This window comes from Dermacentor albipictus, chromosome 1 (assembly GCF_038994185.2).
Source record: "Dermacentor albipictus isolate Rhodes 1998 colony chromosome 1, USDA_Dalb.pri_finalv2, whole genome shotgun sequence".
NCBI lineage: Eukaryota > Metazoa > Arthropoda > Arachnida > Ixodida > Ixodidae > Dermacentor > Dermacentor albipictus.
In genome coordinates this window covers 464,957,361-464,985,065 of record NC_091821.1, presented here as the reverse complement: position 1 = coordinate 464,985,065, position 27,705 = coordinate 464,957,361, and the positions used below count along the sequence as shown (strand labels likewise).

At 49.3% G+C, this 27,705-nt stretch overlaps 1 protein-coding gene across 1 annotated transcript in view; it reads left to right on the top strand.

The window, feature by feature from the left end:
* LOC135905631 (location of vulva defective 1-like) overlaps positions 1-27,705 on the top strand; it is a 99,132-nt gene that overhangs the window by 50,656 nt on the left and 20,771 nt on the right. The window contains exons 10-11 of the mRNA XM_065436590.1: positions 2,718-2,870; positions 20,198-20,418. Of these exons, the coding sequence (XP_065292662.1) occupies positions 2,718-2,870; positions 20,198-20,418 (374 nt within the window). The remainder of the gene's footprint in view (positions 1-2,717; positions 2,871-20,197; positions 20,419-27,705) is intronic.

Below are 27,705 nucleotides of genomic sequence, written 5' to 3'. Positions count from 1 at the left end.
TTATTTTCGAGCGCGAAGGATTCCCAATTATTCTCTGCTGTCTCAGAGCAAGTCACAAGGGCATAATCTGAGGTCTCTCTTCAAGGCGGTGTGTACGAAGCAAGGGCACTATAACGTAAAGCTATTCCAAAGTTTTCTGTTCCGATTCTGCTACCAGCGCTTCGCGATTGGTTAAAAATTTTTCGGACCACAGCCACTTCACATGTCTGCTATGCGACGTCACGAAAACCGCGAAAACGCCCTATCAGATATGATATGTGCACACTGATTATGCATGGTTAGGCCGAACAAAAGAAAAATGATTCTTTCTGATTCGACGCATTTGCCATTAACAATCTGCTATTGGTCAAAAAATTTCGGGCTGCGCCCACTTCGCCTGTCCGTCACGCGACCTCACAACACCCCGAAAACTCACCGCGTCAAAGTGATGTACGTGTACGCGTTAAAGATGCATTAATATGCCGAACAGAAATGAATATTTTTCTGAATTGCCAGACACTGCCCCGTTCCGAAAGAAATAGAAGATGGCTGCCCGCCGATCACTCAGCCACTGGTTACTCGCACCTGCCGGAGGGCATGGATTTATTTGTGTATAATAAGACCTTTTGCGTGGCAGTATAACGTTATCGAGTCCTTGCAGCACAGCACGTATACGACCTCGTTCTGCCGACTCTTCTTTGCTGAGGATCCGTTCTAGCCGCATTCTTAACCTCCCGTTTCACGGCGCCGCGATTTTCGATTAGCCACCGCAAGCAAAGTAAGAGATTGCGGACCAATGGAAGACGTCGGCAGCACCCTCCTCATCCTGTCATCTATTTTTACTACGCTAGCTCGACCCCATCGAAACCCTCTTCACTTCAGCGTACTCCTCGCCTCTTGCCAGTCAATTAGACAAGCCGCTCAGTGTAGGCAATGTTATTCGTTTTAAAGCAAACAAGAGTGACCTCCTATAAATTAGGAGAGCGTTTGATTGGTCTGTTCAGCCAACCTTGCGGGTCACAGCCCAATGCTTGCGTTGGCGGTTACGCAAATTTGACGTCAGAAGATTGGAATGAAAACATATTGGAATAGTTTTACGTTATAGGGCTCGGCATGCGTGATGCGTAATGTAGTAGATGGATATTGCAGAGGAGGAGGGCAGCACACAAAAACGCGGCACAGAGAAGAGAGCCGATGACACACAGGCTGCACTCGCAAATTTTGGCAAATATTTCTTGAGCTTAAGGCACTAGCGCCGTTCTACTTGCGATTGCAGCGTTTGCATCGTATGCTCCCTGCTTTGTGTCGCGTTTTCTTTTTTCTTTCTGTGCTGCCCTCCTCCTATTTAGTATCATCGTATGATCAGGGCCGGTATTTTGTAGCGATGCCTTTTCCTATTCTATGCTTTTTCAGGCTTTTCGCGCTTGGCCAGTGGTCAGAGCGACGGTGTGCCCACATTATCAACGGGATCAGGCGGCCGTGTGTGGTGGATGATAAGAATAGCATAGAATAAGGCATAAGGCATCGCTACAAAATAGCGGCCCAGTATGATTCAGTATGATCGGATACCAACTGCCCTAATTATCAACTTTAGTAGAATAGATAAGCGGAGCAAGTATCCCAAGATCTCTTCTCAAACATCATTGCGTACAAAGTAATATGTTTTGCACTCTTAAAGGTGTTAGTTTTTCTCATAGGCTACTTTACCCTTAAGATTGAAAGAAAATGGGCAGCAACCATTGACGGTGATTGTCAGTGCAAGCGAATAACGCGAAAGAACGTGCGTGAAAGAGAGCCAGAGAGAGAACGCGCTAACGAAGGTTCCCCCCCCCCCTTTTTTTTTGCCGAGTTCGACGATCGACCATCAGATACAAAAGTGTACGAAAGAACCGAAGAAAGCTCATAGGCTTTAAAAATTCACCGACAGTTACGATACTGCCTAATGCGAAATTTGAGCGCAGGTGTATACGTGTTTTCATTTAGCGTTATGTTGGCTGACGCAGACAATCTCTCTGGTGCAACACGTTGCAAATGGTGTGAAGGGTGGCGCGACTGCCTCACCAATCTGGAGATCGCGAGAGGCAGCGCGTCGATGACGCGTGGGCGTGATTCGCAGCAGCCACCGCAGCCAGACCTCGCAGACGACGCGCGCTACTCTGGCGCCATCTCTTAGCGATCGTCGCCGCACTACGCTTTTCTTCTCACAATTTCGCCAAACCCTCCTCCTCCGCTTTTCTTCTCGCGTCTTTCATTTCCCGCTACGCTCCCTGTTCCCACTTTCATCTTTTGCTGCGCTCGTTCGCTCAGTTATGCCGACGCCGACGCGCGCCGTAGGAACTGGCGCCTGAGAGCTGCGCTCCAAAAATGATTGTACATGATGGCGACTGTAACCTACGCCTGCGATAAGCGAAGTCGCAGTTAGGTAATCAAGTTAGCTAATATAGCTAATGAAGTTTATTAACTGCAGTTTGCGGGTCTAGTGTCAAAGCTATCATCACGCCTACTTGCCACAAAATGTCGCTAAACAAGAACACTTCGTTTGTCCCCTTCAGCAAGTTTATATGTTGCCCCTTATAGGTAAGGATGTTGGCTATGGGACAAACTAAGCACCCTGAGCGCACAACAGTTTTTACTACGTATAATACAATATCTTTACGACAAATTATCGTACTTTGTATATATCTCAAACGTCACAACTTTTTTCTCTGCTTCTCACTTAACGCTCGTATGCCCTGCAGATCTGCGTGGTCTTGTGTGCCACACGGACGCTGATAACTTCCTGCAGTCTCCTCTACCGGACAGCTGTGACTTTGTCATGGTCGACTTGCAGGTGTCGTCGCCTGAGCCACATCCTACGTACTCGTACATGGCAACCATCAGAACCGATCCAGGTATTCACGACCCAGCGCCGTGTTACCGGAATGCACCATATCGGTGGCATTACCATGGAACGTCCTCCTTAAAACGCGGAGGGGTGACAAACACCGCGATGTTTCTTGTGTGTGTGTGTGTGTGTGTGCGTGTGTGTGTGTGTGTGCGTGTGTGTGTGTGGGTGTGTGTGTGGGTGTGTGTTTGTGTGCGTGTGTGTGTGTGTGTGTGTGTGTGTGTGTGTGTGTGTGTGTGTGTGTGTGTGTGTGTGTGTGTGTGTGTGTGTGTGTGTGTTAATGCGAAGTATTCTTCGGCTCACCACACGCACTTTGCGACAGGAAAGTACACGCCTATGTCAGAAGCTTCCTCACAGATAGAACAGCGACAGTAGGCCTCGGAGACCTGCGGAGCGGCACCTTTCAAACGCCATGCAAGGGCACTCCGCAGGGCTCGGTAATTTCGCCGATACTTTTTAACATCGCCATGGTCAGCCTTGCGATGAAGCTCAACGAAGTCCAGGGCATAAGTCATGCCATATATGCAGATGACATAACCATCTGGACCACCGAAGGATCACTAGGGAACAAGCAAGAAGCGCTACAGAAAGCCGCCGCATGCATCGAGGAATATACGCAGCAAAGAGGCCTCAGATGCTCCACGGAGAAGTCTGAGCTCCTCGGAGTGGGAAGGCACCCAACAGATGCCCCACTCGAAGTAAAACTCGAAGGCCAAAACATTCCGGAAATGAAAGTGATCAGGATCCTTGGCATGTGGCTGCAGGGCAGCCGGAGGTGCAGCCACACCCTGTGCCTGCTGAGTAGAGCAGCTGGACAAGTGGGCCGCATGATCAGCAGAGTTGCGCACAAGAGATACGGCATGAAAGAGGAAGATACCCTCAGGCTGGTCAACAGCCTGGTGGTCAGCCGGGTCACATACTCCCTGCCATACCATGTAACCATCAAAGCCGAAAGATAACAAGCCGAAGCAATCCTTCGGAAGGCATACAAAACAGGCCTTCATCTCCAAAGAAACACATCCAATGACAAGCTGATCCAACTGGGAATCAGCAACACGTTTGAACTAAAAGAATGCCAGCTCAAGGCACAAGCGCGATGGCTCAGTAACACATCAACAGGAAGGGCGCTCCTGACAAAGTTGGGTTGGGAAATAGAAAAACCGCAATGTAGTAGGGCAATAATACCGGACCTGCTAAGGAAGAAACTATGTATACAACCTGTCCCCCGCAATATGGACCCCAATCTCTATACCAGCAGGCGACAGGCTAGGGCAGAATTCTACGAAAGAACGATGGGGCAGAGAGACAACACAGTCTACACAGATGCTTCCCTCTATCCAAAAGAACACAGGAAACACGCAGTAGCAGTAGTAGCTAATAATCAAAGCAAACTAATCACGAGTCTCACGGCAGCGGTATCAGACATAACCGAAGCAGAGGAAATAGCTGTCGCACTGGCAGCAGAGGAAGGATACAGGATAGGAAAATCCCTCAACATCCTAACAGACTCACAAGAGGCGTGCCGAAACTATATCAGGGGTAGGATAAGCAGCACGGCACTCAAGATCCTTAGTAGAGCAGCGCTCTATGAAGGACAACCTACACACAGCATAATCTGGATGCCAAGCCCCGCAGGGATTCAGGGCAATGAAGGGGCGGACAGCTTAGCTCGAGGCTTCACCATCCGAGCGGGCACCTCAGTCCCCCCGGGAGAGCCTCAGATTACTTGCGGAGACAATTATTCAGAGCTGATAAACCTATATAGGGGGCGAAGATTCCAATACCCCCCACCACACCACAAAGCGTTGACGAAGGAGGAAGCCGCAGGATGGCATAGACTGCAGGCGGGTTCCTTTCCAAATCTTTACATACTAAGCAGGATGTTGCCCATACAATATTGCGCCGTATGCCCGTGGTGCGGAGTAAGGCCAACACTATATCACATCACATGGGAATGCGAGAGAAACAAGACATTCCACAAACATACAACACCAAGTGCGGAGCAATGGGAGAGCCGGCTCACCAGCTGCGAGCTAGGGGTCCAAAGGGCCTTCATAGCACACGCAAGCGAGGTGGTCCGACTCAGTGGTGCCCTGGACTAGGGGCCCACCCAAGGCTGAAGAGGACCTAAAGTTTTCAAGAATGAAGACTTCGTCCTCAACTCGCTAATATCTTAAAGAACCAATAAAGTTTTCCATTCCATTCCATTCCTGTCTCCTCTCGTTTCAAGTGTCTTAAATAACAAGAAAATTCAAGTGTCTGACGATGGCATCGAACCTATAAGCGCAGCAGCCCGCTAACGCTAACCCACGATCTTTTTTTTTGTTTTCTCTGTTGTTTAGTTCACGATGCACGTATGGTTTTCTCGTGCCAATGCCAGCGAGCTCTTTCAATTGACTGGCACGTGCGTGACGTCAGCGCGAGCGGGAGAAAGTGCGCCCAGTTGACACTCGGCCACAGACTTGCCACTGTGCTTTTCATGCGTCATGAGTGCACGGGAGCGTGCAAGTTTTTCCCATTCCTGCCTCGTGACAACAAACGCTTTCAGAAGCTCTGTGAAGGCTCATTCACACCGGCGGCTGACAGCGGTCGTGAGACCAAGTTGGTCGCAAAGCGACCAGTCGCAAATGGTCGCAAATGGTCGCTTTTCGCAAAAAGCGACTATTTTGCGCCAATCACTCACTACTCAATTTTTCAGTCGCGCAATTGTGGTCACAAAACTGCAAAACCCAATCAGCGGTGCGCTGCAAGTTATGTTAGCATGTGTTTTCATCCAGCGTCCTCCTGCGCCGCATAAAATATAATGTCTACGCCACGATGGCAGACTATACAGGAACACGATTACAAAGTATACACGCCACCATGGCAGATTGAAGACATGTAATTGGTGTCTTGCCTCGTGATGCTGGTGCGCAGCTGTTCCAGCAACGTGTCGAATGTCGGCGGTAACATTCACAAGCAGCTAAAAAAGTAAGCGCCGATTACCACGCAAGGCGAACTAGAAATTACAACTTACTTTCGATAATACTCCTCGTCATGCATGCGGAGTTCGGGCAGGAGGCGGCTAGCGTGGCCGGCCACTTATCGCAAATGGAGGCACTGGCGCACGCGCTAGCGTCGTTTTTCTTCGGAAGCTTCCTCACTGCCACAGCTGACACCACGGTAGAGCACATCAGCACAGTCACGAAGTCTTCCTCTGGGCTCTAATCAAAATCCATTGCTTTTGCCTGAACGCGAAACCAGCGAAGTGCGCGCAAACTGCGTAGATCTCTACAGAGTTCTCGCTGTGAACGATAATCTCCAGGAATGCGGCTTGCAGATCGCGCTTGCAGGCCATCGGCGGATGAATGAATGGATCCCGGAATTTCTCTGAACCCGCCGGAGGCAGCTTCTAGGCTATGTGAAATTATGTTTAACAGCGAAGCTGTTCTCGCTCGGTGTAAAATGGACCGCGTATCCGAAAATTCCACCGACGGAGACACTGCGCAGCCGGTTTCGCCTCCGCGCTGAGATTTGCGCATGCGCCGTAATAACGGTTAGGAATGCGCAAGCACTTGACCTTGAAAATTGTATGAAAGCGTGTGCTCGACGGCGCTCGATCAGTTAACGCCACGGGGCGGCCCAGGAAAGTTCGTAATGCTGAAGACGCTGCGCATAGCTAAGCTAGACTTGTTGCGATGCAGGAGAAACACCGGCAACGACGGGCCTTTCCGACCTACTTGGCCAGAGAGGCCGAACCCAAGAGGTGGAGACTACGCGAACTCAGAATACGCCAGTCGAGAGCCAGGATCGCTGCGAAGCATCGACGATTAGGCGAAGACCCTGCAGTGCGGGAGGTCGAGTACGAGCGTCGCCGAGCTCGCGCTTAAACAGGGGGTGCCAAAGCTCGGTTTCATCGTGAGTTCCTCTCGCTGGAGTTTGGACATTCCTGCCGAGCGTGCGATCGACTGTGGCTAGACTCAAACTATCGACGCTCAACACGGTTCGGTCTGTCGAGAAACGTGCACAAGGCATGTGTTTGCTGCTAAGCACCTTCCCGGAGGCCAACGACCGCGACGAGATGTCACTGTGTAGGACCTGTCGAGAAACGGTGTTACGAGGGAAAGTGTCGCAATTCAGCGTGGCAAACTGCTTCAAGTATTTATCCAAGCCAGCGGGACTAGCGAGTTTGAACGAGGTGGAGGAACGAATGGTATCCCCTAGAATACCCTTCATGAACATTCGACGAATAACGCATGGCTATGGTCAATACGGCAAAAGGGGACAGGTGATACGCGTTCCCATAGACGTTCAAAAAACACTGGAGTTGCTGCTTCGGAGTGCACCTAAAGATGCTGCAGTTCATGTTCACTTCAAGAGGAGTCTGATCGCCAAACCTTAGTGAAAGTCTGGCCTGGTTTGTATGAAGATTTAAGCCTGCCTGGTTGGAGTTTCTGGTCGAAACTATCCTATACAAATTCTACAACGTAAACATAGACTAGGCGAAGCTGGGTCGTGTCCCGGACGTTTCGGGCGAACCATTCAAGGAGGAATAGATAGACAGCGGTGAGTCACTCGAGGACATGGACAATCCTTTTCAACTGGCTTGCGCACTGAATTCTTCCAGTAAGACGGTGGTCTATGATGCCGTCGGTATGCGACTACTGAACGGGAGGCACTACCTGGACATTGCCCCTTGTGAAAATGAAGCACCAATTTCCCTACTCTACGCAAGTAACGCCGAGGAGCTGTCATTTCCTCAGATTTATCTGGGGGAGTCAAGAAAGATCACATCACTACACCCAACACCATTTGTCATGGCTAGCAGTGAGATACGGTGAACCGACCATCGCGGGGTCGAGCCCAATCACGTCCTATACGTGGCAGTGAAGGTCATGCGCTACAACTTGATGGAGCGATCTATGACATTTCGAGGCTCTGAGACAACGCGGGCGAAAACAAAGTAACAGTTGGAAAGCAAAGAATTTCTGGGAGAGGCCATGGAGCGAGATTTGACACTCATGCGAGGTGTGCCCTATACGATTCAGTACTGGCAGGAACGCAAAAGAGAGGTCTTGGCCATGATCACACAATTGGGCGAGCCTCATGCCTTCCTGACGATGTCCGCTGCCGAAGTTCACTGGGGGCGACTGAATGGACTCCTAGAGCGACTTCGAGCCGGCATGGCAGGCGAGGCTGCTCGTGAGATAGATGTACTGACCAGTATGGATCGAGTTTAGTTGGTCAATGGCAATCTGGTCATCTGTGCAATCTACTGTGACAAAATCTTTAGCGTAAGCCTGAAAATCCTGAAGGATAGCAGACTCTCGCCGTTTCGACAGCACTATGTCGTGGACTACTTCAAACGTGTCGAATGTCAGCGGAGAGGTAGCCCCAACGTTTATCTGTTCCTGTGGCTAAAGAATGGCCCCAATGAAAAGTTGACCGAACACATGCCCGAGACGATATAACTGACCGAGACATTGACGTCGCTGGATGTGAGTGTGCTGAGTTGTGTGCGTTGTAAGGATTGGGGGCTCAATCCCATCGCTCGTAATCAGTTGTCAGGATTGGAGTCAGGCATGAATTCGATGGTAGCTGGCCCATGCCGTCGTCCAACTTATCCACGCTGAGGACGTTGTTGAAGGGAAGGACTGCCTCTCATCGAGAACGAGGAATATGGGTTTATTTACAGTATCTACATCAGCACGTTGCAGTTCATCAGTCTAGCATGACGGCGAGAGAGAGTCCACTGAGCAGCCGCAGAACAGCGGTTTATAAACACTCGGCCTCCCACGATCCCAAGGTAAGTGCAACGTTCGACCAGTCATCGTAAACGAGTCGCCTCTCTGCACGAGGAATTACACACACACTTTTTATGCGAAGCATATTACTAGAGCTCAACCCAGCTCCTCAGGCGCGGCGGTGTCGCCTTAAATACCACGTGACACCGTGACGTCACGACAGAGGAGAAACGGGGCTCCAACTCGCGCCGTCGCTCGCGGCGTCGCCTTCAAGGCTGACCACGTGACACCGTGACGTCACGACAGAGGAGAAACGGGGCTCCAACTCGCGCCGTCGCTCGCGGCGTCGCGGCGGTATATAAGCAGCTGAGCTTGCCTCTGCTAGACACTCACGAGGTGAGATGCCTCCTGGAGACAGAGCTGCTCGTTGGAATGAGAAGCGAAGGTTACGGCGTGCTACAGAGACTGTTTCTAGGTGGCTTTGGCTCAACTCTTGCAAGTTGGGCTGGGTGGGAATCGAACCGGAGTGTGAGACGGAGACGCTACCACTGAGCCACGAGTACGATGCTTCAAAGCGGTACAAAAGCGCCTCTAGCGAATGCGGTGTTGCCTTAGAAACGAGCTGTTTCTAAGGCTCAGGCGTGCGTCGCTTGCTCAGGCGCACACTTCGCTGCCGCGCCGAACGCTGCGTTGCTCGACGCTCACCGCGTCCAATGCGGGGCGCCTAGTCGCTGCGCCGTAGCCCATTGTCTTACACGCCTTGGCGGGTCGACGGGAACGCTGTCGCGTTCCACTCTTGAAGGCGAAGCACAGTAACGCATGAGTTGTTTCTTCGTCTAGCCGAACCAAATACAGCCAAGCAACAGCAGTTCACCAGGCTAAACAGTGGTTCAACAACTAAAATAAAGGCTAGTATGCTTCGCGTCCTGGGCTTAACCTTAGCCAAGCCACAGCCATTCTTTCGCGAGGTTCACGGTCCCCAACCGACGTCAGACGGCCTTCGCAGAACTCGGAGCTGACGTCAGGAATGGCGCCTTTTATTCCCCGAACTGACCCCTCAGCGCGGCCGCCAGTTGCCCATTGTCTTGCGTTTTGAACGGCGCGTGGCTCCAGCGACTCTCTGTCGCTGGAGCCAAGATGAGCTCGCCCTCGGCAACTTCCCCGCTCATAGCAGATCGGGTCGGTCATGGCGGGTTCAGACACAAAGGCTGCTTCGTCGCACTCATCTTGGCTCCAGCGACGGAGAGTCGAGGACGCGCGTATTGCTCTCCACACACAGTCGACTTGGTGACGCCGTGGCTAGTGGTTTGCGGTGGCGTTCCAGGAAAAGTTGACGCCCGCTGTCGCAACAGGCTGGCAAAACTTGCACGTCCGTGGGCCGTTCTTAACAGCGCCTCATTGGCCCGGAAAATCTCGTCTGTCCAGCGCAGACAACCGCTGGGCAGGGAGAGAATGGCTGCTGGTCAGGGGGTGATGCCTTGGCTCGCAGCGACCACTTGTGTAACGATGTCACCGCCCCAAAACATTCAACAAGGACAGGTAACTGCAAAACGAACCCCACAACACGGCTCTGCGCCGAGATGACGTACCTTGGATCTCACTTTAGACCCGCTAGGCTTCATAGAAAACATAAGTGCAGAAACAAAAAATGCTGCATTTCGCTATGCCACTTTTTGAAGCAATTTCGTGCTGACAAATTCAGCAATCATGGAGGGAATCATGCTAAATTAGAGGGGATCTTCTTGGCTTAACAAAATTAACAATAGTAACCCTACAATTTAGGCGGGACCCTTAAACGCAAAATTCAAATTAGCCTGCTCAAACCATCCGTTGCTATGCAACTTTCCCTTCTTATATCTAACGGAGAAGTTGTACTCTTCGAGAGTGAGACTCCATCGGAGCAAGCGGCCATTTTTGTGTGACATTTGATTGAGCCCCGTCAGACGACAGTGGTCGGTCTCGAAGATGAACCTCGCTCCGTACAAGTAACACGACAACTTCTGGGCGGCACAAACTGAACAAGCGCATTCCTTCTCTGAAGCGCTGTAGGCTTCCTTTCTTACATTTAGTTTACGGCTGGCATAGAGGATAGGATGCTCCTCGTTATAGTCGCCGACCTGACTAAGTACCACGTCCATACCTCTGTCGCTTGCGTCGCATTGAACTATGAATTCCTTTGTGTAGTCTGGCGCGCGAAGCACAGGGCGAAATACCAATAGCGTTTTCAATCTTTGGAAAGCGTTCTCTTTGTCCTAATCCCAGTGTACGCTGCTTGGTGCTCCCTTTCGGAGGGCTTTCGTTAATGGACTTGCCGTTTGCGAGTACTTTCGAATGTACCGTTGATAGTACCCCACAAGCCTCAAAAATGAACGAAGGTCTGTTTTCGTGCGCGGCTGAGAAAATTCTCCAATCGTAGCTATTTTCAGCTCGGCTGGCCGTCTCGTGCCCTGGCCGACAACATGGCCCAGATAAGTAACCTGCGAACACCCAAATCTACACTTTTCCGGTTTCATCGTTAAGCCGGCTTCACTCAACCATGAGAACACTTGTTTGAGGTGCGATACGTGTTGTTCCCAGCTGTGCGAAAAAATTGCTACATCATCAAGATGTGGCAAGGCGTACACCTGCAAGTCTTTTAGGACAATATTCATTAACTTAGAGGTGATAAACGGCGCGTCTTTCAGCACGAAGCTGAGTGCGAGAGGGCGAAAAGTGCCTATAGGTGAGATGAATGCGGCATAGCGGCTGGCACTTTCTGAAAGGCGAACTTGCCAGTACCCCCGTACGAGATCTATAGTTTAAATGTATTTAACAGCGCTAACTCTTTCAATTCGTTCCTCAATGCTGGGTATCGGGTACAGCTGATCCCTAGAGATGGAATTTAACTTCCTATAGTCAACCCACGGACAGGGTCCTTGTTAGGGGTTTGTACCAGTATTAGCGGTAGCGTGTAGACACTCTTAGCGGGCTCAATAACGCCCAACTCTAGCATGCGCTGTATCTCTGCCTCCATAATCTCTCTCTGTCTTGGAGACACCCTGTAAGGCTTTGATCTTACGGGTTCGGTTGATGTCAGCTCTATTTCATGCGTTATTAGTTCGGTTCTACCTGGCCGATCGCAGAATCTGTCGAGATATTCCCGTAACACCTCTTTTAGCTCATCTAGCGGCTCGGGTCTCAGAGCGTGTGAGCTTACCGAATGCTTTACTACTTCTTCTGGGCCGATTTCAGAGTTGGAGGTCGCCCTATACTCCTTAATCTTGGTACTAGTGCCATCCTGCTCTTTGATGGTATAATTAACGACTCCACTCCGCTCTACATACGGCTTCATCAAATTGCAGTGATATATCCTCACTTACTTCCTGCGACCGGGCATTTTCAGAGCATAGTTAGTATCTGAAAGTTTGTGCAACACTTTAAGAGGCCCGTCCCAGTGAAATTGAAGCCTAATCTTTTTTAAAGGTTTGAGGATCATTACCTGGTCTCCGGCATTAAACGTACGAAGCCTCGCACTCGTGTCGTAATAGAGCTCGGCGATCTTTCGAGCTACTCGCGTGTTCTTTTCGATTAGTTCTTGGGTTGCGCTTAGCCGTTGAAGCAGATTTAGCACGTATTCTACCACTGTTGGACTCTCCTCTTTCCTACCTCATCTCTCTTAACATTCTCAGTGGAGAACGGAGTGTCTTCCCATACACTAGTTCTGCTGGCAAGAACCCTGTGGCCTCATGAGGAACTGTTCGCAAAGCAAACAACGTGGCCTGAAGACAATTCTCACAGTCCTCCTTCTGCTCGTAACAAAGCGCCCGCAAAACTCGCTTAAGCACTGAATGCCACCTATCTACACTAATTGACTGAGGGTGATAGACGGAACTGTGTATAAACTTCCTCCCGCACTTTTGTAAGAATGTGGAAGTCAGTGCGCTGGTGAATACTGACCCTTGATCCGCCTGAAATTCGGCTGGAAGCCCAACTCGTGCGAATACTGTCAAAAGCGCGTCTACTACTTCGGTGGAGCTGAGCTCTTTCAGAGGAATTGCTTCTGGAAACTTTGTACCCGGACAGAGCATGGTAAACAAGTGCCTGTAACCCGACATTGTCTTTGTTAGAGGCCCTGCCGTGTCCATCACAAGCCGTCTGAAAGGTTCTGATATTAAGGACACTATTTTAGTGGAGCTTTCCATGTTTCTCCTGATTTACCCGAGCGCTGGAAGGCGTCGCATAATCTTACAAAGTTTTCTACGTCATTGAAACAGCCGGGACATTAGTATCCCATAAGCAATCTTTCCTTCGATTTGTTTATGGCTAAGTGGCCAGACAACCAATTTCCATGACAGAGACTCTAAAGGTCCTCCCTGTACTTAGTAGGTACAATTAACTGATTTAAAATCCTACCCTTTCGATCTCTGTAGTGCCGATACAACAATCCTCCTCTCTCATGTATCGTCACGTTGCGCCTAGCAATACCTTCTTTAGCTGTGTGATGTAATTTAGCTAAGCTCTCATCATTCTTTTGCTTGGCTGCCAGCGACTCTCTATCCACACGTAAGAGCTGATCAAAGTTCTTTGAGGCCGGTGATAACCATGACCCTGTCTCGCATGCGAGTGCATCAGTGGGTTCTTCCTGCAGAGGTGACCTTTAAGCACCCTGGCGATACGCTCTCATTGAGCTGGTCAGTTGGCAGGCTTTCCTCAACTGTTTTTTTCATCCTTCGAGCCTAGCTCGGATTCGGTTATTGAAGTGATCTCTTTTGCTGCTTTCTCTGGAACAGCTTGTGCATTTTCAGCCGAAAGCGACGCAATTTTATGAGCTTGGCCTCGCGTCAATGCCTGTACTACGCCCTCTCCCAGTTTAAGCCCTTTGTCACACAGTAACCGATTTGAACGATTCGAAAAGATGTAAGGGTACTGCAGTGACAAAAGTTTCGAAACTGCAGCCTCAGTCTCTAGCTCCCCGAATGGGCTACTGATTTTGACTTTGGCATGGGGCAGACACAGGCTGTGTTCTTCTACAACCTGTTTGATCCACGCTACTTCTCCAGTGAAGTCATCTAGCGTCACGTAAGATGGATGGACAATGTCCATCGTGGCGGCACTGTCTCTTTGCACCCTACATGGTTTGCCATTACCTTCCAGGTCGTGAAGATATCGACTTAAATGTTCCATATTCTCGTCTTTTTCATCTACGTAGGAAAAAACTACGCTAGGCTTCCCGCAGTTTACAGATATATGTCCCAGTTTGTGACATTTATAGCAGCGGATTGGTTTGAACGATTCGAACTTTCTCTTCTGCTCTTTTGGTACTGTTTCCCCATTTGATTTTTCCTCGCTCTTTTCTGAGGGCTTTTCCTCCACGTCTACAGGCTCCGATCGTCTAGTCTGCGAACTCCTTTTAAACGGAAATGGTTTCCGCGGTCCATTTCGACCGTCCCAATTACCGTCCTCGGCGTTCAGCTTTCCACGCGTTGCGTACTCTTCAGCTAATTCCGCCGCCCTTTCCACAGCGTTTACATTTCCTCTGTCTTGCACCCACAGCTTCACAGATGGTGGGATGCTTTTGTAAAACTGCTCTAGGCACATGCATTCAATGATCATGTCTCGGCTGTCGTACGCTTCTGCGCTTTTCAGCCACTCGACTAGGTTGGCCTTTAAGCCTTACGCAAACTCCGGGTACCCCTCGCTATCTTCCTTGCCTGTGCTCCTAAACCTTTGCCGAAAAGTTTCGGCTGAAAGGCGGTATTTCTTCAGGAGACTAGTCTTAACTTTCGCATAATTATATGCATCCTCCGCATTGAGTCTGGCGATTACCTCTGCAGCCTCACACGGAAACATAGACAGCATCCGCTGTGGCCATGTGCTCGGACCGAAGTTCTTCTCGCAAGTCCTTTCGAAATTGCTTAGGAACAAGCCTATGTCGGTCCCGACCTCAAATGGCTTTAATAGCCTGTCCATGCGGTATGACTCTGCCTCACTTGATCGTCCCAGAGCCCCTTCACTTCCCTGAGACAACTCAAAACGTTTGCTTTTAAGTTCGAGTTGCATTTTTCTTAACTCGCGATCTTTATCGCCTTCCTCTCTCTTTCCTCTCTATGTCCCGTTTCTCTCTTTCTTTCAGAAGTTCCAACCCCATTTCAATTTCTTCCTCACTGGCCTGTTCGGAAATTAGCTCCAGTAATTCCGCTTTTAGCATTTCCTTGCGTACGTCTAGGCCCAGTTCCTCACCAACAATAAACAATTCTTCTCTCAGCAGTCTCCTTAACCCAATGATTGCTGCTTTACTGCCTTGTTCCTGCTCGCTAAATTTACCTAGGAAAACACAACCTAGCTAACAATCATAAAATCTAGCTTCCCTACTTTTCTAAACAGAACAACCACAAAATGAAGCCTAGAGAGTCAAAGCAAGAACCAAGCACTCACCGCAGACACAGCACCACGTCGCAAAGTCCGTCTCACCGCTGTCAGCCAGTTGTTAGAGTTGTGGGACGATCCCAGCGCTGACATCCAGTTGTAAGGTTTGGGGGCTCCATCCCATCGCTCGTAATCAGTTGTCAGGATTGGAGTCGGGCATGAATTCGATGGTAGCTGGCCAATGCCATCGTCCAACTTATCCACGCTGAGGACGTTGTTGAAGGGAAGAACTGCCTCTCATCTAGAACGAGGAATATGGGTTTATTTACAGTATCTACATCAGGACGTTGCAGTTCATCAGTCTAGCATGACTGCGAGAGAGAATCCACTGAGCAGCCGCACAACAGCGGTTTATAAACCCTCGGTCCTCCGTCGATCCCAAGGTGAGTGCAACGTTCGACCAGTCATCGTAAACGAGTCGCCTCTCTGCACGAGGAATTACACACACACTTTTTTCGCAAGGTTCACGGTCCCCAACCGACATCAGACGGCCTTCGCAGAACTCGGAGCTGACGTCAGGAATGGCGCCTTTTATTCCCCGAACGGATCCCTCAGCGCGGCCGCCAGTTGCCCATTGTCTTGCGTTTTGAGCAGTGCGTGGCTCCAGCGACTGTCCGTCGCTGGAGCCAAGATGAGCGCGCCCTCGGCAACTTCCCCGCTCATAGCAGATCGGGTCGGTCGTGGCGGGTTCAGGCACAAAGCCTGCTTCATCGCACTCATCTGGGCTCCAGCGACGGAGAGCCGAGCACGCGCGTATTGTTCTCCACGCGCAGTCGACTTAGTGACGCCGTGGCTAGAGGTTTGCGGTGGCGTTCCAGGAAAAGTTGACGCACGTTGTCGCAACTGGCTGGCAAAACTTGCACGTCAGCGGGTTGTTCATAACAGCGTGCGCAGATTCACGACCGCTCACACGTGCTATAAAGGAGGACGGACCAAGTGTCGCTTCGGTGCACCCTTCATGCCTTGCTACAGAACCTGCGTTGTCCTGCCGTATCTCACCATCGAACACGAGACAGAACGCAAACGCATCGAAGGTCTGAAGATGACGTACGAGAGTATGCACGAGACACGCAAACATACCAAGTTTGACACCATTCAACACTTCAGGCGTCGCTTCGGGGTTCGGGACGAGGACCACTACATGGAGATCTTGCGGGCCGGTTATGCCAGGCCAGCCGTTCTCTACAAGCGAGAGCCGAGCAAGAGGTGGGTCAGCCCATGGATCTCGTCAGTTCACAACTTTAGCTTGGACATGCAGGTCATTCTCCATCATTACGCCTGTGCTGCCTATGTTGTAGACTACGTGAACAAGGCGGATCGAGGGATGTCAAATCTACACAAGGCTGTCAACGAAATGGTCAAGAAAGACGACACGCTCGGCTACGCAGCGGTCTTGAAATGGCTTAGACTTAGCATGCACTTAGCATGCGACATGTTGAAATGTCTGCGCAGGAGACTGCCTGGTTCCTGCTCAGACAGAGCATGTCGGAAAAGAGTCGCCTCGTAGCTTGTATACCCACGTGCTTTCCCGAAGAGCGAGTACGTGTACGAAAGCCAAAGAGTGAATTTGGAGACCTGCCACCGTCATCAACCGATATCTGGTGCGTAAACGTGATTGAGCAGTATGAGAAGAGACCCGATGACCTTTCAAATGTCTGCCTTGCCGACTTTGTCAGCAACCATAGCAATAGACACGGGCAACAACGGGAATACCAGCAGAGGAAGGTGCGTGTGGGATACGGTATCACTATTATAACCCGCAGGACGTTCTCAACTATCAGCGTGAGCAAGTGTTTCTTTACTTGCCGTTCAGGAGTGAGCGCGTCGAAGTGCTTGAAAACAACGCTTCCGTGAAGACTTACAAGGAGCAGATGGAAGCACTCGTGAAGAAGCAGGAAAAGTACGTCTTCGATAAGGACTTTGACGCCTTGATGGAACTGGCATGTAGCATAGCGGACGTGGAACGAGCCCCTACGAACGAGGCTGTCACCAGCGCTAACCATGTACTTGTCGAGGCGGGTGACGAGGACATTCTCGGCGACGAAGCGGTGAACAAGGAGCTTGTTAGCCAATCAAGCTGCTCGGCAGTGCGTACACGTGAAGACATTATGGAGTCTACGCAGTTCTACACTCTAATGCGACTCACTAACGTCGAGCAGCACGAGTTTCTACAGGGAGTTGATAAAACGAAGGACAACTCCGGGGTCTGCGCCGCTACGGGCCTTTGTCACTGGACCCGCTGGCTGCGGGAAAACCTTCGTGCTTAAGCTGGCGATGGATATTTACAACCGGTACTGTCCGGATCCACCCTATAACGCCTACGTGATATGCGCAAGCACTAGCAAGGTTGCGGTGGTCATGGGTAGAATGACGCTTCACTCCGCATTTAAGCTTTCCCGAAGCCAGACCCAGAATGGTGAGCTCAGAGACAGCGTTTTGAAACGTCCGGTATGTCATAATTGACGAAATAAGCGTGATGTTTGCCGATCAGCTGGATGCAGTCGACATGAGGCTGCAGTACATCCCCCAGAAGTACAGTGAGAACTTTGGAGGACTGGATGTAATTCTCTGTGGTGACTTGCGGCAAGTTCCCCCCGTCAGGGCCAGCGTGATTTACAAGCGTGCGAAGAACGGGAACCGCATGTTCGCGTCTCAGATTAAGGGGCATGCGATGTCATACTTCCCACTTTCTCAGGTAGTTAGGCAGAAGGATCTTCAGTTCTTGACCATCGTCACCAAGATCAGAGACGGTACTGCCCTTAACGCCGAAGAGTTGGCTCTGATATAGAGTCGATTCATGACCACCGACGAAGCTGCGCGCATGGCACCCGACGCTGTCAGGCTCTTCTACTCTAACGAAGCCGCCAACAACTACATCGTCAATCCGGCCAAGAACGACCCAGGACCGAGGCACATTCAGGCGCAAGACGAGCTGCGTGGCTGGGAGACGGAAGCGGATGGAGTTCAGATGGCCTTTAAGATATCTGCGATGACCATAGCTGAGATGGGTAACATTCCCAGCCAAATTGTGCTGTCACTGGAAAGGCGGTACATGCTGACCACCAACACTAATGTTCTCGATGGGTTGGTGAATGGCTTGGTCACAATACTAATACTTTGCGAGTGGGAAGCGGAGGTCGAATTTCTGTTGCGAGTTTGGCTAAAGTTTGAAGCACCCGGAATAGGTCGGATCGCCACCATGAAGGACAAGACGATAGCCGAAGATGCTCGGAGGCGAGGGCAGTGGGTCTAGTCAAACTGGGTACCAATCGAGCCTAGGATTGCATCGGTCAACTTGAGTCGAAAAAAGGAGGTAGACAAATCTCAGGGAGTGACGCATGGGAGCATCGTCTACGATTACGATACGAAACATACGCAAAAGTTGGTCTACGCGGGACTTATCCGATGCACGACTGTCGAAAAGCTATGCTTGACTAACATGGACGGTGAGTTCGTTTCATCACGGAGTCGACAACGCCGACCCTGCTTTGGCTATGGAGTTTCAGCGACTTGACGAGTACAGGCTGCAAACGATTACACGTACGTGCAGATAGTCGCTGGCGGGGGTTGCAGCGGGTGAAATCCCTTTGACCCTGCTCCGTGTAAGGTCGTGGCTGTGTCATGCTGCGGACGCCAACCTCGACGACTTGATCCGGTCCGTTTCTCTGACCTGCTTCACCGAGACATGGGGCAGTCGGATGCAAATCGATTGCTACACTTGAAGCTAAACATTTCGACAGAATTGTCTGTCTGGTTGGGAAATTGATTAGCACTTTCAGACTGACTCCACCCAAATAACTGAATTTTATTAGCCCTACGTTTCGGAGCCCATTCGGCTCCTCCTTCAGGCGTTGTTCTTCGGGGGTGGCGGTGTGCAGCTTCTAAAGGGTCTTTTGTAAAGAAAAGAGGGGGAGTACGGAAGATGGGGAGAAACTTCACAGATGTGAAGGGGGGAACAAAGGGTGAGACGGCTACCATGGCGCTGGGGGAGCTTGACCCGCGAGAGTGCCGCTGACGGGGGGGAGGGGGGGGCAAGGTCGGGTTTATAAAATTCACTCATTTGGTTGGAGTCAGTCTGAAAGTGCTGATTGTTACACTTGCATTGCCAATGAGGATAACGTTGACAAGAGGGCTGGTGGAGCCAGCGTGTATGCCAAAGCCGCGGTCGATCTGAATGTGGCGAAAGTCGGCCAGTTTAAGATCGCGGTGTTCAAGCGAGGATAGGCCTTGGCACTAAAGTTGAATGGGGCTTTCAAGCTGGTTCTGCTGTACATGGCACCCAATGCCAATCAGAACGAAGTTAAACGGATCATTTCAGCAAAGACTGGAAAGTTGAGTGAGAGTGGCCCGACTCTGGTCGGGGGTGACTTCAATGCGAACATCAAGCAGGAGAGGTACCTTTCGAATCACATGTTCACCTCGTTTGGCATGGTTTGCCTAAGCGAGACATGTGAATCTCTGCCTACGACCATTAGAGGGACGGGTATTGATATAGTCTTTGCTAGCTTTGACGTTGAATGCCTGAAGATGTGCCGGCCGTTACGATTTACAGTAGTGATCACAAGGCCTTGATGATCTAGACATCAATCAGTCCGGAGTGCAAAGGCCGACGGAGTAAAGACGACTCACTAGATGCTATCATCGAGAATTGGTAGCAGGTCTTCGTTTGCGCTACACCTTGTCAGGACAATCTCCATGTGACTGTACAGACACAAAGAGAGAGTCAAGAAGAGATGTTCCAAGTCTACGATGGCGAGGACGATCTTCCGGAAGACTTTCCGGGGCTGCGTGGCTGGCAAGACGAAGCGGAGTGTTATGACGACTTCTACTAGACATTTCTGGTTTGGCTGAATAAAGGGTCTCTGGCATTCACGTTGATGAGTCTGCGTCGCTCAATAAACGGGCAAGCTCGCACTCGGTCGCACGAGCTGGTCGATCATAGGGGCTAATAATCGGTGAAAACAACTTGAAGCCAAGTTTCAATCTAGCAGCAGTCAAGTTACAACCTAGCAGTAGCCGGAATAGCACCGGCATAGCTTCGCTGTTTCACGCCTCGCACGACGAAGTGCGAGCTTGCCCGTTTTTCTTTTTTTTTTACGATGTAGTGACAGTGTCTGCAAGGTATTTCGTAAACGAATGTATGAGTGTGCATGTTCTTGTAGCACGTATTTCACTGTGTGTCTTTTTCTGCTCGTCTCAATTTCAGCGGGTCTTGTAGGGCGGATAGCGCAACACATTAAGGACTCTCCGAGCAAGGCATTCCTACTGGCGTTCAAGCGAAGCGTACTGCACGGCAGTTCTCTTCCACCAAGCGCCGTGGCCAGAGGCATCGTCCAGATGGTCGCCGATATGGAGGCTCACGGCGCCACGCTCAGTGACGAGCAGATTACAGAGGCCGACAGAAACTCCATCTCTCAAGATGCCCAGGTACGCGCTAGCAGCGCACCGAAATTCCGAGAGGCTTAGTAAGCGGCATGTCCTCCTGACTCCACTCAACTTTTGTAGTTGGCTTCTGTTGATGGTAATCAGTAGCGATCACTCGTTTTGTAACAGGCCTGTATATCCAAAAGACAGAATATTCAACGGTGCGTATTGAAGCTCGCTGAACAATGAGGCACAATTGGATATTCCGTCTGGTTGAATATACCACCCCGTCTGTGGCCACTGGGCATTTGATTTGATACGTTCCCTAAAATGAAAGCACTTGATATGTGATAGTATTTAACGGTGGGATATTTTGGGTTCGCTATTTATAAAAAGAATTCCAGAACACCGCTGGGCCATTGTGTACGCTTCTGTATCACTTCTCTGCGTGCGAAGGTACGAAGGTTGGAGCCCCTATGCGCATAGAATTCATTTCATTCAGTCAGAACAAAGCCCGCTGCCATGAAATAGCGAGAAAGATGAGCAGGACATGACACATTAATTCAAAAAATAATTTCCGATGAGTACTAGCTAGCCGAGCACCAGAAGTTATTGCCGATGTTCTGCAGTTCAAGCGTTCAAAAGGTTGGAGGACGCTTAAGCTTCTCCTTTAAGAGGGGAACGCAATAGCATTCAGATATTCCTGATTGCTTCTCACGTTTCCCAGCAACTGCAACTTATGCAACCGTAATGTTTACCGGAAAACGATGGCGGCGAACGCTATCCACGAAGGCGAGCTTTATGGTAGAAACGCGGCCTCTTGCGTGGGCAGCGATGTCGTGAAGGCAAGCGCCATTGTGTGCACAGAACAGGTGTTGCACAGAACAGTCAGGAATCAGCGAGATAAAGCATGCACGATGTACACGCTTTATCTCTACTTTGCTGTCACTTTACCTCCCCTCCCCTCTCTCCCCAGCGTAGGGTAGCAAACCGGATCTTCCCATCTGGTTAACCTCCCTGCCTTTCCCTTTTCTTCTGTCTTTCTCTCTCTCCTTCGCAGACTCTAGAGGTTAACGGGCGATCCTAAACTCTTGTTCCCTTGCCCAGCTACTGATCATTATCTTTGCCTTTTGCATATTAATATGCAACGCCACTCTTACCCTCCCTGCGTTAACGTCCTCAATCATTTGTTGTAACTCGTCTGCAGTGTTGCTGAACAGGATCATGTCACCTGCAAACTGAAGGTTGCTGAGATATTTGCCGTCGATCCTTTCTCCTAAGCCTTCCCTGTTTAATAGCTTGAATACTTCTTCCAAGCACGCAGTGAATAGCATTGGAGAGATTGTGTCTCCTTGTCTGGCCCTCTCTTTCTAGATATCTTCCTACTTTTATTGTGGAAAATTGAGGTAGCTGTGGAATTTTTGTAGATAATTTCCAAGATACTTAGGTAAGCGGCCTCCACACCTTGATTACGTAATGCCTCCATGAGTGCTGGTATCTCTACTGAATCAAATGCCTTTTCGTAATTCATCATCATCATCATCAGCGTAGTTACGCCCACTGCAGGGCAAAGGCCTCTCCCATACTTCTCCAACTACCCCGGTCATGTACTAATTGTGGCCATGTTGTCCCTGCAAACGTCTTAATGTCATCCGCCCACCTAACTTTCTGCCGCCCCCTGCTACGCTTCCCTTCCCTTGGAATCCAGCCCGTAACCCTTAGTGACCATCGGTTATCTTCCCTCCTCATTACATGTCCGGCCCATGCCCATTTCTTTTTCTTGATTTCCACTAAGATGTCGCTTACCCGCGTTTGTTGCCTCACCCAATCTGCTCTTTTCTTATCCCTTAACGTTACACCCATCATTCTTCTTTCCATAGCTCGTTGCGTCGTCCTCAATTTCAGCAGAACCCTTTTCGTAAGCCTCCAGGTTTCTGCCCCATATGTGAGTACTGGTAACACACAGCTGTTATACACTTTCCTTTTGAGGGATAGTGGCAACCTGCTGTTCATGATTTGAGAATGCCTGCCAAACGCACCCCAGCCCATTCTTATTCTTCTGGTTATTTCAGTCTCATGATCCGGATCCGTGGTCACTACCTGCCCTAAGTAGATGTATTCCCTTACCACTTCCAGTGCTTCGCTACCTATCGTAAACTGCTGTTCTCTTCCGAGACTGTTAAACAATACTTTATTTTTCTGCAGATTAATTTTCAGACCCACCCTTCTGCTTTGCCTCTCCAGATCAGTGAGCATGCATTGCAATTGGTCTCCTGAGTTACTAAGCAAGGCAATATCATCAGCGAATCGCAAGTTGCTAAGGTATTCTCCATCAACTTTTATGCCCAATTCTTCCCACTCGAGGCCTCTGAATACCTCCTGTAAACATGCTGTGAATAGCATTGGAGATATCGTATCTCCCTGTCTGACGCCTTTCTTTATAGGGATTTTGTTGCTTTCTTTGTGGAGGACTGCGGTGGCTGTGGAGCCGCTATAGATATCTTCCAGTATTTTTACATATGGCTCATCTACACCCTGAGTCCGTAATGCCTCCATGACTGCTGAGGTTTCGACTGAATCAAACGCTTTCTCGTAATCAATGAAAGCTATATATAAGGGTTGGTTATATTCTGCACATTTCTCTATCATTTGATTGATAGTGTGAATATGGTCTATTGTTGAGTAGCCTTTACGGAATCCTGCCTCGTCCTTTGGTTGACAGAAGTCTAAGGTGTTCCTGATTATATTTCCGATTACCTTAGTAAATACTTTGTACGCAACGGACAGTAAGCTGATCGGTCTATAATTTTTCAAGTCTTTGGCGTCCCCTTTCTTATGGATTAGGATTATGTTAGCGTTCTTTCAAGATTCCGGTACGCTCGAGGTTATGAGGCATTGCGTATACAGGGTGGCCAGTTTCTCTAGAACAATCTGACCACCATCCTTGAACAAATCTCCTGTTACCTGATCCTCCCCAGCTGCATTCCCCCCTTGCATAGCTCCTAAGGCTTTCTTTACTTCTTCTGGCGTTACCTGTGGGATTTCGAATTCCTCTAGGCTATTCTCTCTTCCACTATCGTCGTGGGTGCCACTGGTACTGTATAAATCTCTATAGAACTCCTCAGCCACTTGAACTATCTCATCCATATTAGTAACGATATTGCCGGCTTTGTCTCTTAACGCATACATCTGATTCTTGCCAATTCCTAGTTTCTTCTTCACTGTTTTTAGGCTTCCTCCGTTCCTGAGAGCCTGTTCAATTATATCCATATTATAGTTCCTGATGTCCGCTGTCTTACGCTTGTTAATTAACTTAGAAAGTTCTGTCAGTTCTATTCTAGCTGTAGGGTTAGAGGCTTTCATACATTGGCGTTTCTTGATCAGATCTTTCGTCTCCTGCGATAGCTTACTGGTTTCCTGTCTAACGGCGTTACCACCGACTTCTAGTGTGCACTCCTTAATGATGCCCATGAGATTGTCGTTCATTGCTTCAACACTAAGGTCCTCCTCCTGAGTTAAAGCCGAATACCTGTTCTGTAGCTTGATCCGGAATTCCTCTAGTTTCCCTGTTACTGCTAACTCATTAATTGGCTTCTTGTATACCAGTTTCTTCCGTTCCCTCCTCAAGTCTAGGCTAATTCGATTTCTTACCATCCTATGGTCACTGCAGCGTACCTTGCCGAGCACGTCTACATCTTGTATGATGCCAGGGTTCGCGCAGAGTATGAAGTCGATTTCATTTCTAGTCTCACCATTCGGGCTCCTCCACGTCCACTTTCGACTAACCCGCTTGCGGAAAAAGGTATTCATTATCCGCATATTATTCTGTTCGGCAAACTCTACTAATAACTCTCCTCTGCTATTCCTAGAGCCTATGCCATATTCCCCCACTGACTTGTCTCCAGCCTGCTTCTTGCCTACCCTGGCATTGAAGTCGCCCATCAATATAGTGTATTTTGTTTTGACTTTACCCATCGCCGATTCCACGTCTTCATAAAAGCTTTCGACTTCCTGGTCATCATGACTGCATGTAGGGGCATAGACTTGTACCACCTTCAATTTGTACCTCTTATTAAGTTTCACAACAAGACCTGCCACCCTCTCATTGATGCTATAGAATTCCTCTATGTTACCCGCTATTTCCTTATTAATCAGGAATCCGACTCCTAGTTCTCGTCTCTCCGCTAAGCCCCGGTAGCACAGTACATGCTCGCTTTTTAGCACTGTATATGCTTCTTTTGTCCTCCTAACCTCACTGAGCCCTATTATATTCGATTTACTACCCTCTAATTCCTCCAATAACACTGCTAGACTCGTCTCACTAGATAACGTTCTAACGTTAAACGTTGCCAGGTTCAGATTCCAATGGCGGCCTGTCCGGAGCCAGGTATTCTTAGCACCCTCTGCAGCGTCACAGATCAGACCGCCACCGTGGTCAGTTGCATCGCGGCTGCAGGGGACTAAGGGCCGGGGTTTGATTGTTGTATTCATATAGGAGGTTGTGGCCATGTACTGCACCAGGGTGGCCAATCCTGCTCTGGTGAGAGAGTGCGTTACCGGTTCTGGTCACCTGGATCAGGCCGCACTCAAGGCCTGTTTGTGCAATTTTCTCAACACACGTTTTTTTTTTTGTATTTTCCGGTGGAGAATTGCGCGGCACCGGGATTTGAATCACGGTCCTCTTGCACGGGAGACGGATAGTCTACCGTCCCCGCAGGAGTAAAATCAAAAATTTAATTATGGGGTTTTACGTGACAAAACCACTTTCTGATTATGAGGCACACCGTAGTGGAGGACTCCGAAAATTTCGACCACCTGGGGTTCTTTAACGTGCACCTAATTCTAAGTACACGGGTGTTTTCGCATTTCGCCCCCATCGAAATGCGGACGCCGTGGCCGGGATCCGATCCCGCGATCTCGTGCTCAGCAGTCTAACACCATAGCCACTGAGCAACCACGGCGGGTCGCGCAGGAGTTGTAAGCCTCATTTACCCTACAGTGGTACCCTATTTGATCAGTCAAGGTGGACCAATCTGAGCTCGGTTATACCGCACGGATGGCACTCGGCTAGAGAACCTGGTATTTATGACCTGCACATGTGTGGCCATACATAATTGAGGATATATGTAATTTTTTTAGGAGGGTTCCCGTACAGTGATAAAATGAAGGAAAAGACAATAAAAAGAAAGAAAAAAAGGAGGGAGAAAAAAAAGGAACATAACAGGTGATTTGAACTCGTGACCCTTAGATGTTGCGCGGAAAGATAGCTCAGTCGGTTGGTTCGTCAGGCCACAGGTTACTTTCAAGCCCCATAGCTCCTGCTCCGAGCCTCATACTTACGTGGAAAGGGACTGATGATGTCCGCGACAGTCGATTTTTCTAAGAAATTGGATTTTTCTTGGAAATAATTTCTTACAAAAACGGCCGCCCGAGGAGAAGAGCGAACTCGAGCGGCTTTAGAGACTAGGAAAACTGCCTTAAAATATTTAGACTTGAGGGAAAGCTTCGTTAACGAACTATAACACGGCAATCAGCACTCGAATACGACGAGAGAAATTATTGAGACGTGGAAAATTCCCTTGAAATAAATATGGTTTGCGAGACAAATGCTTGTAAGTATTGAACCTCTTAAAAGATGAGGGGGGAAATATGCGCTCACCGAGAGGGCATCGTCCGCACGAGACCACCACCAGGCACCTTACTGAGACGTGGAGGGCTCCGCGGCCGGAACGACTCTCCCTTCTCCACCGGCCAATAGGGGAAAACGCGCTTTCCGATCGCTCAAGATTGCGCGGACATAGTATAACTCTAGCGTCTAGGAAAAGCTTAAACAGGCGCGAGGGCGGCACGCATAGCGTGGGAAGCTAGCCGCCAGAATAGCTATCTCAAGGACTGCTGCTGACGAGGGCAAAATACCTTCGTGTAATTATAATAACCCTAATAGGACTACTTTCGAAAGAAAAAAAAGAAAAAAAGAAACGGCCCAGAAGGCTATACTACGAGAGCTATGACTGATAATTTTCTATATATATATGTATTCATCTCATCTATGGGATCGCATGCGCACGCTGTTGCTTTGTCTCTGCGTGTAGTATAGTTAAGAGAGCCAGTTTAAGGGCGGAGAAGAGGGAAGGAAAGGAAAGCAAAATTGCAGCGCCGTGGTTTTAAAGCGCACCCGTGGTAGAGAAACGGAAGGCGATATAAGCGTGCGTGGCTATGATACGCACACGACAAACTGGCTTAAAATATTTAGACTTGAGGGAAAGCTTCGTTAACAAACGATAGCACAGCAATCAGCACTCGAATACAATTATAACCCTAATAATAATTGTAAATATTCATCTCATCTATGGGATCTAATGCGCGCGCTGTTGCTTTGTCTCTGCGTGTAGTAGTTAAGAGAGCCAGTTTAAGGGCGGAGAAGAAGGAAGGAAAGGAAAGTCTCTGAAGCAAAATTGCAGCGCCGTGGTTTTAAAGCGCAACCGTGGTAGAGAAACGGAAGGCGATATAAGCGTGCGTGGCTATGATACGCACACGACAAACTGCCTAAAAATATTTAGACTTGAGGGAAAGCTTTGTTAACAAACTATAACACGGCAAGCAGCACTCGAATACGACGAGAGAAATTATTGAGACGTGGAAAATTCCCTTGAAATAGATATGGTTTGCAAGACAAGTGCTTGTAAGTATTGAACCTCTTAAAAGATGAGGGGGGAAGTATGCGCTCACCGAGAGGGCATCGTCCGCACGAGACCACCACCAGGCACCTTACTGAGACGTGGAGGGCTCCTCGGCCGGAACGAAGCCTCCCGAGAGGGCATCGTAATTATGAAAGCCATATAGAGAGGCTCATTGTACTCTGCTGATTTCTCGATAACCAGATGGATGTGATCCATTGTAGAGTATCCCTTCCTGAAGCCAGCCTGTCCCCTTGGTTGACTAAAGTCTAGTGTTGGCCTTACTATAATGGAAATTATCTTACTGAATATTTTTACAATATTCGAAGTAAGGTAATGGGCGTATAATTTTTCAATTCTTTAACGTCTCCCTTTTTGTGGATTAGTATAATGTTTGCATTCTTCCAGTTTTCTGGGGCCCTTGCAGTCAAGAGACACTTCGTATAGAGAGCGACCAGTTTTTCAAGCATTATGACTCCTCCACCTTTGATATAATCGACTCTTATTCCCTCTTCTCCTGCCACTTTTCCCCGCTTCATGCCTTGCAAGGGTCGTCTAAACTCATCGCTAGTTATAGGAGGAGTCTCTACAACGTGTTCATTACTGCTTCGAATGGAGGTATCGTGGCTCCTCTGTCTACTGTACACGTCAGTATAGAATTTTTCCGCTGCTT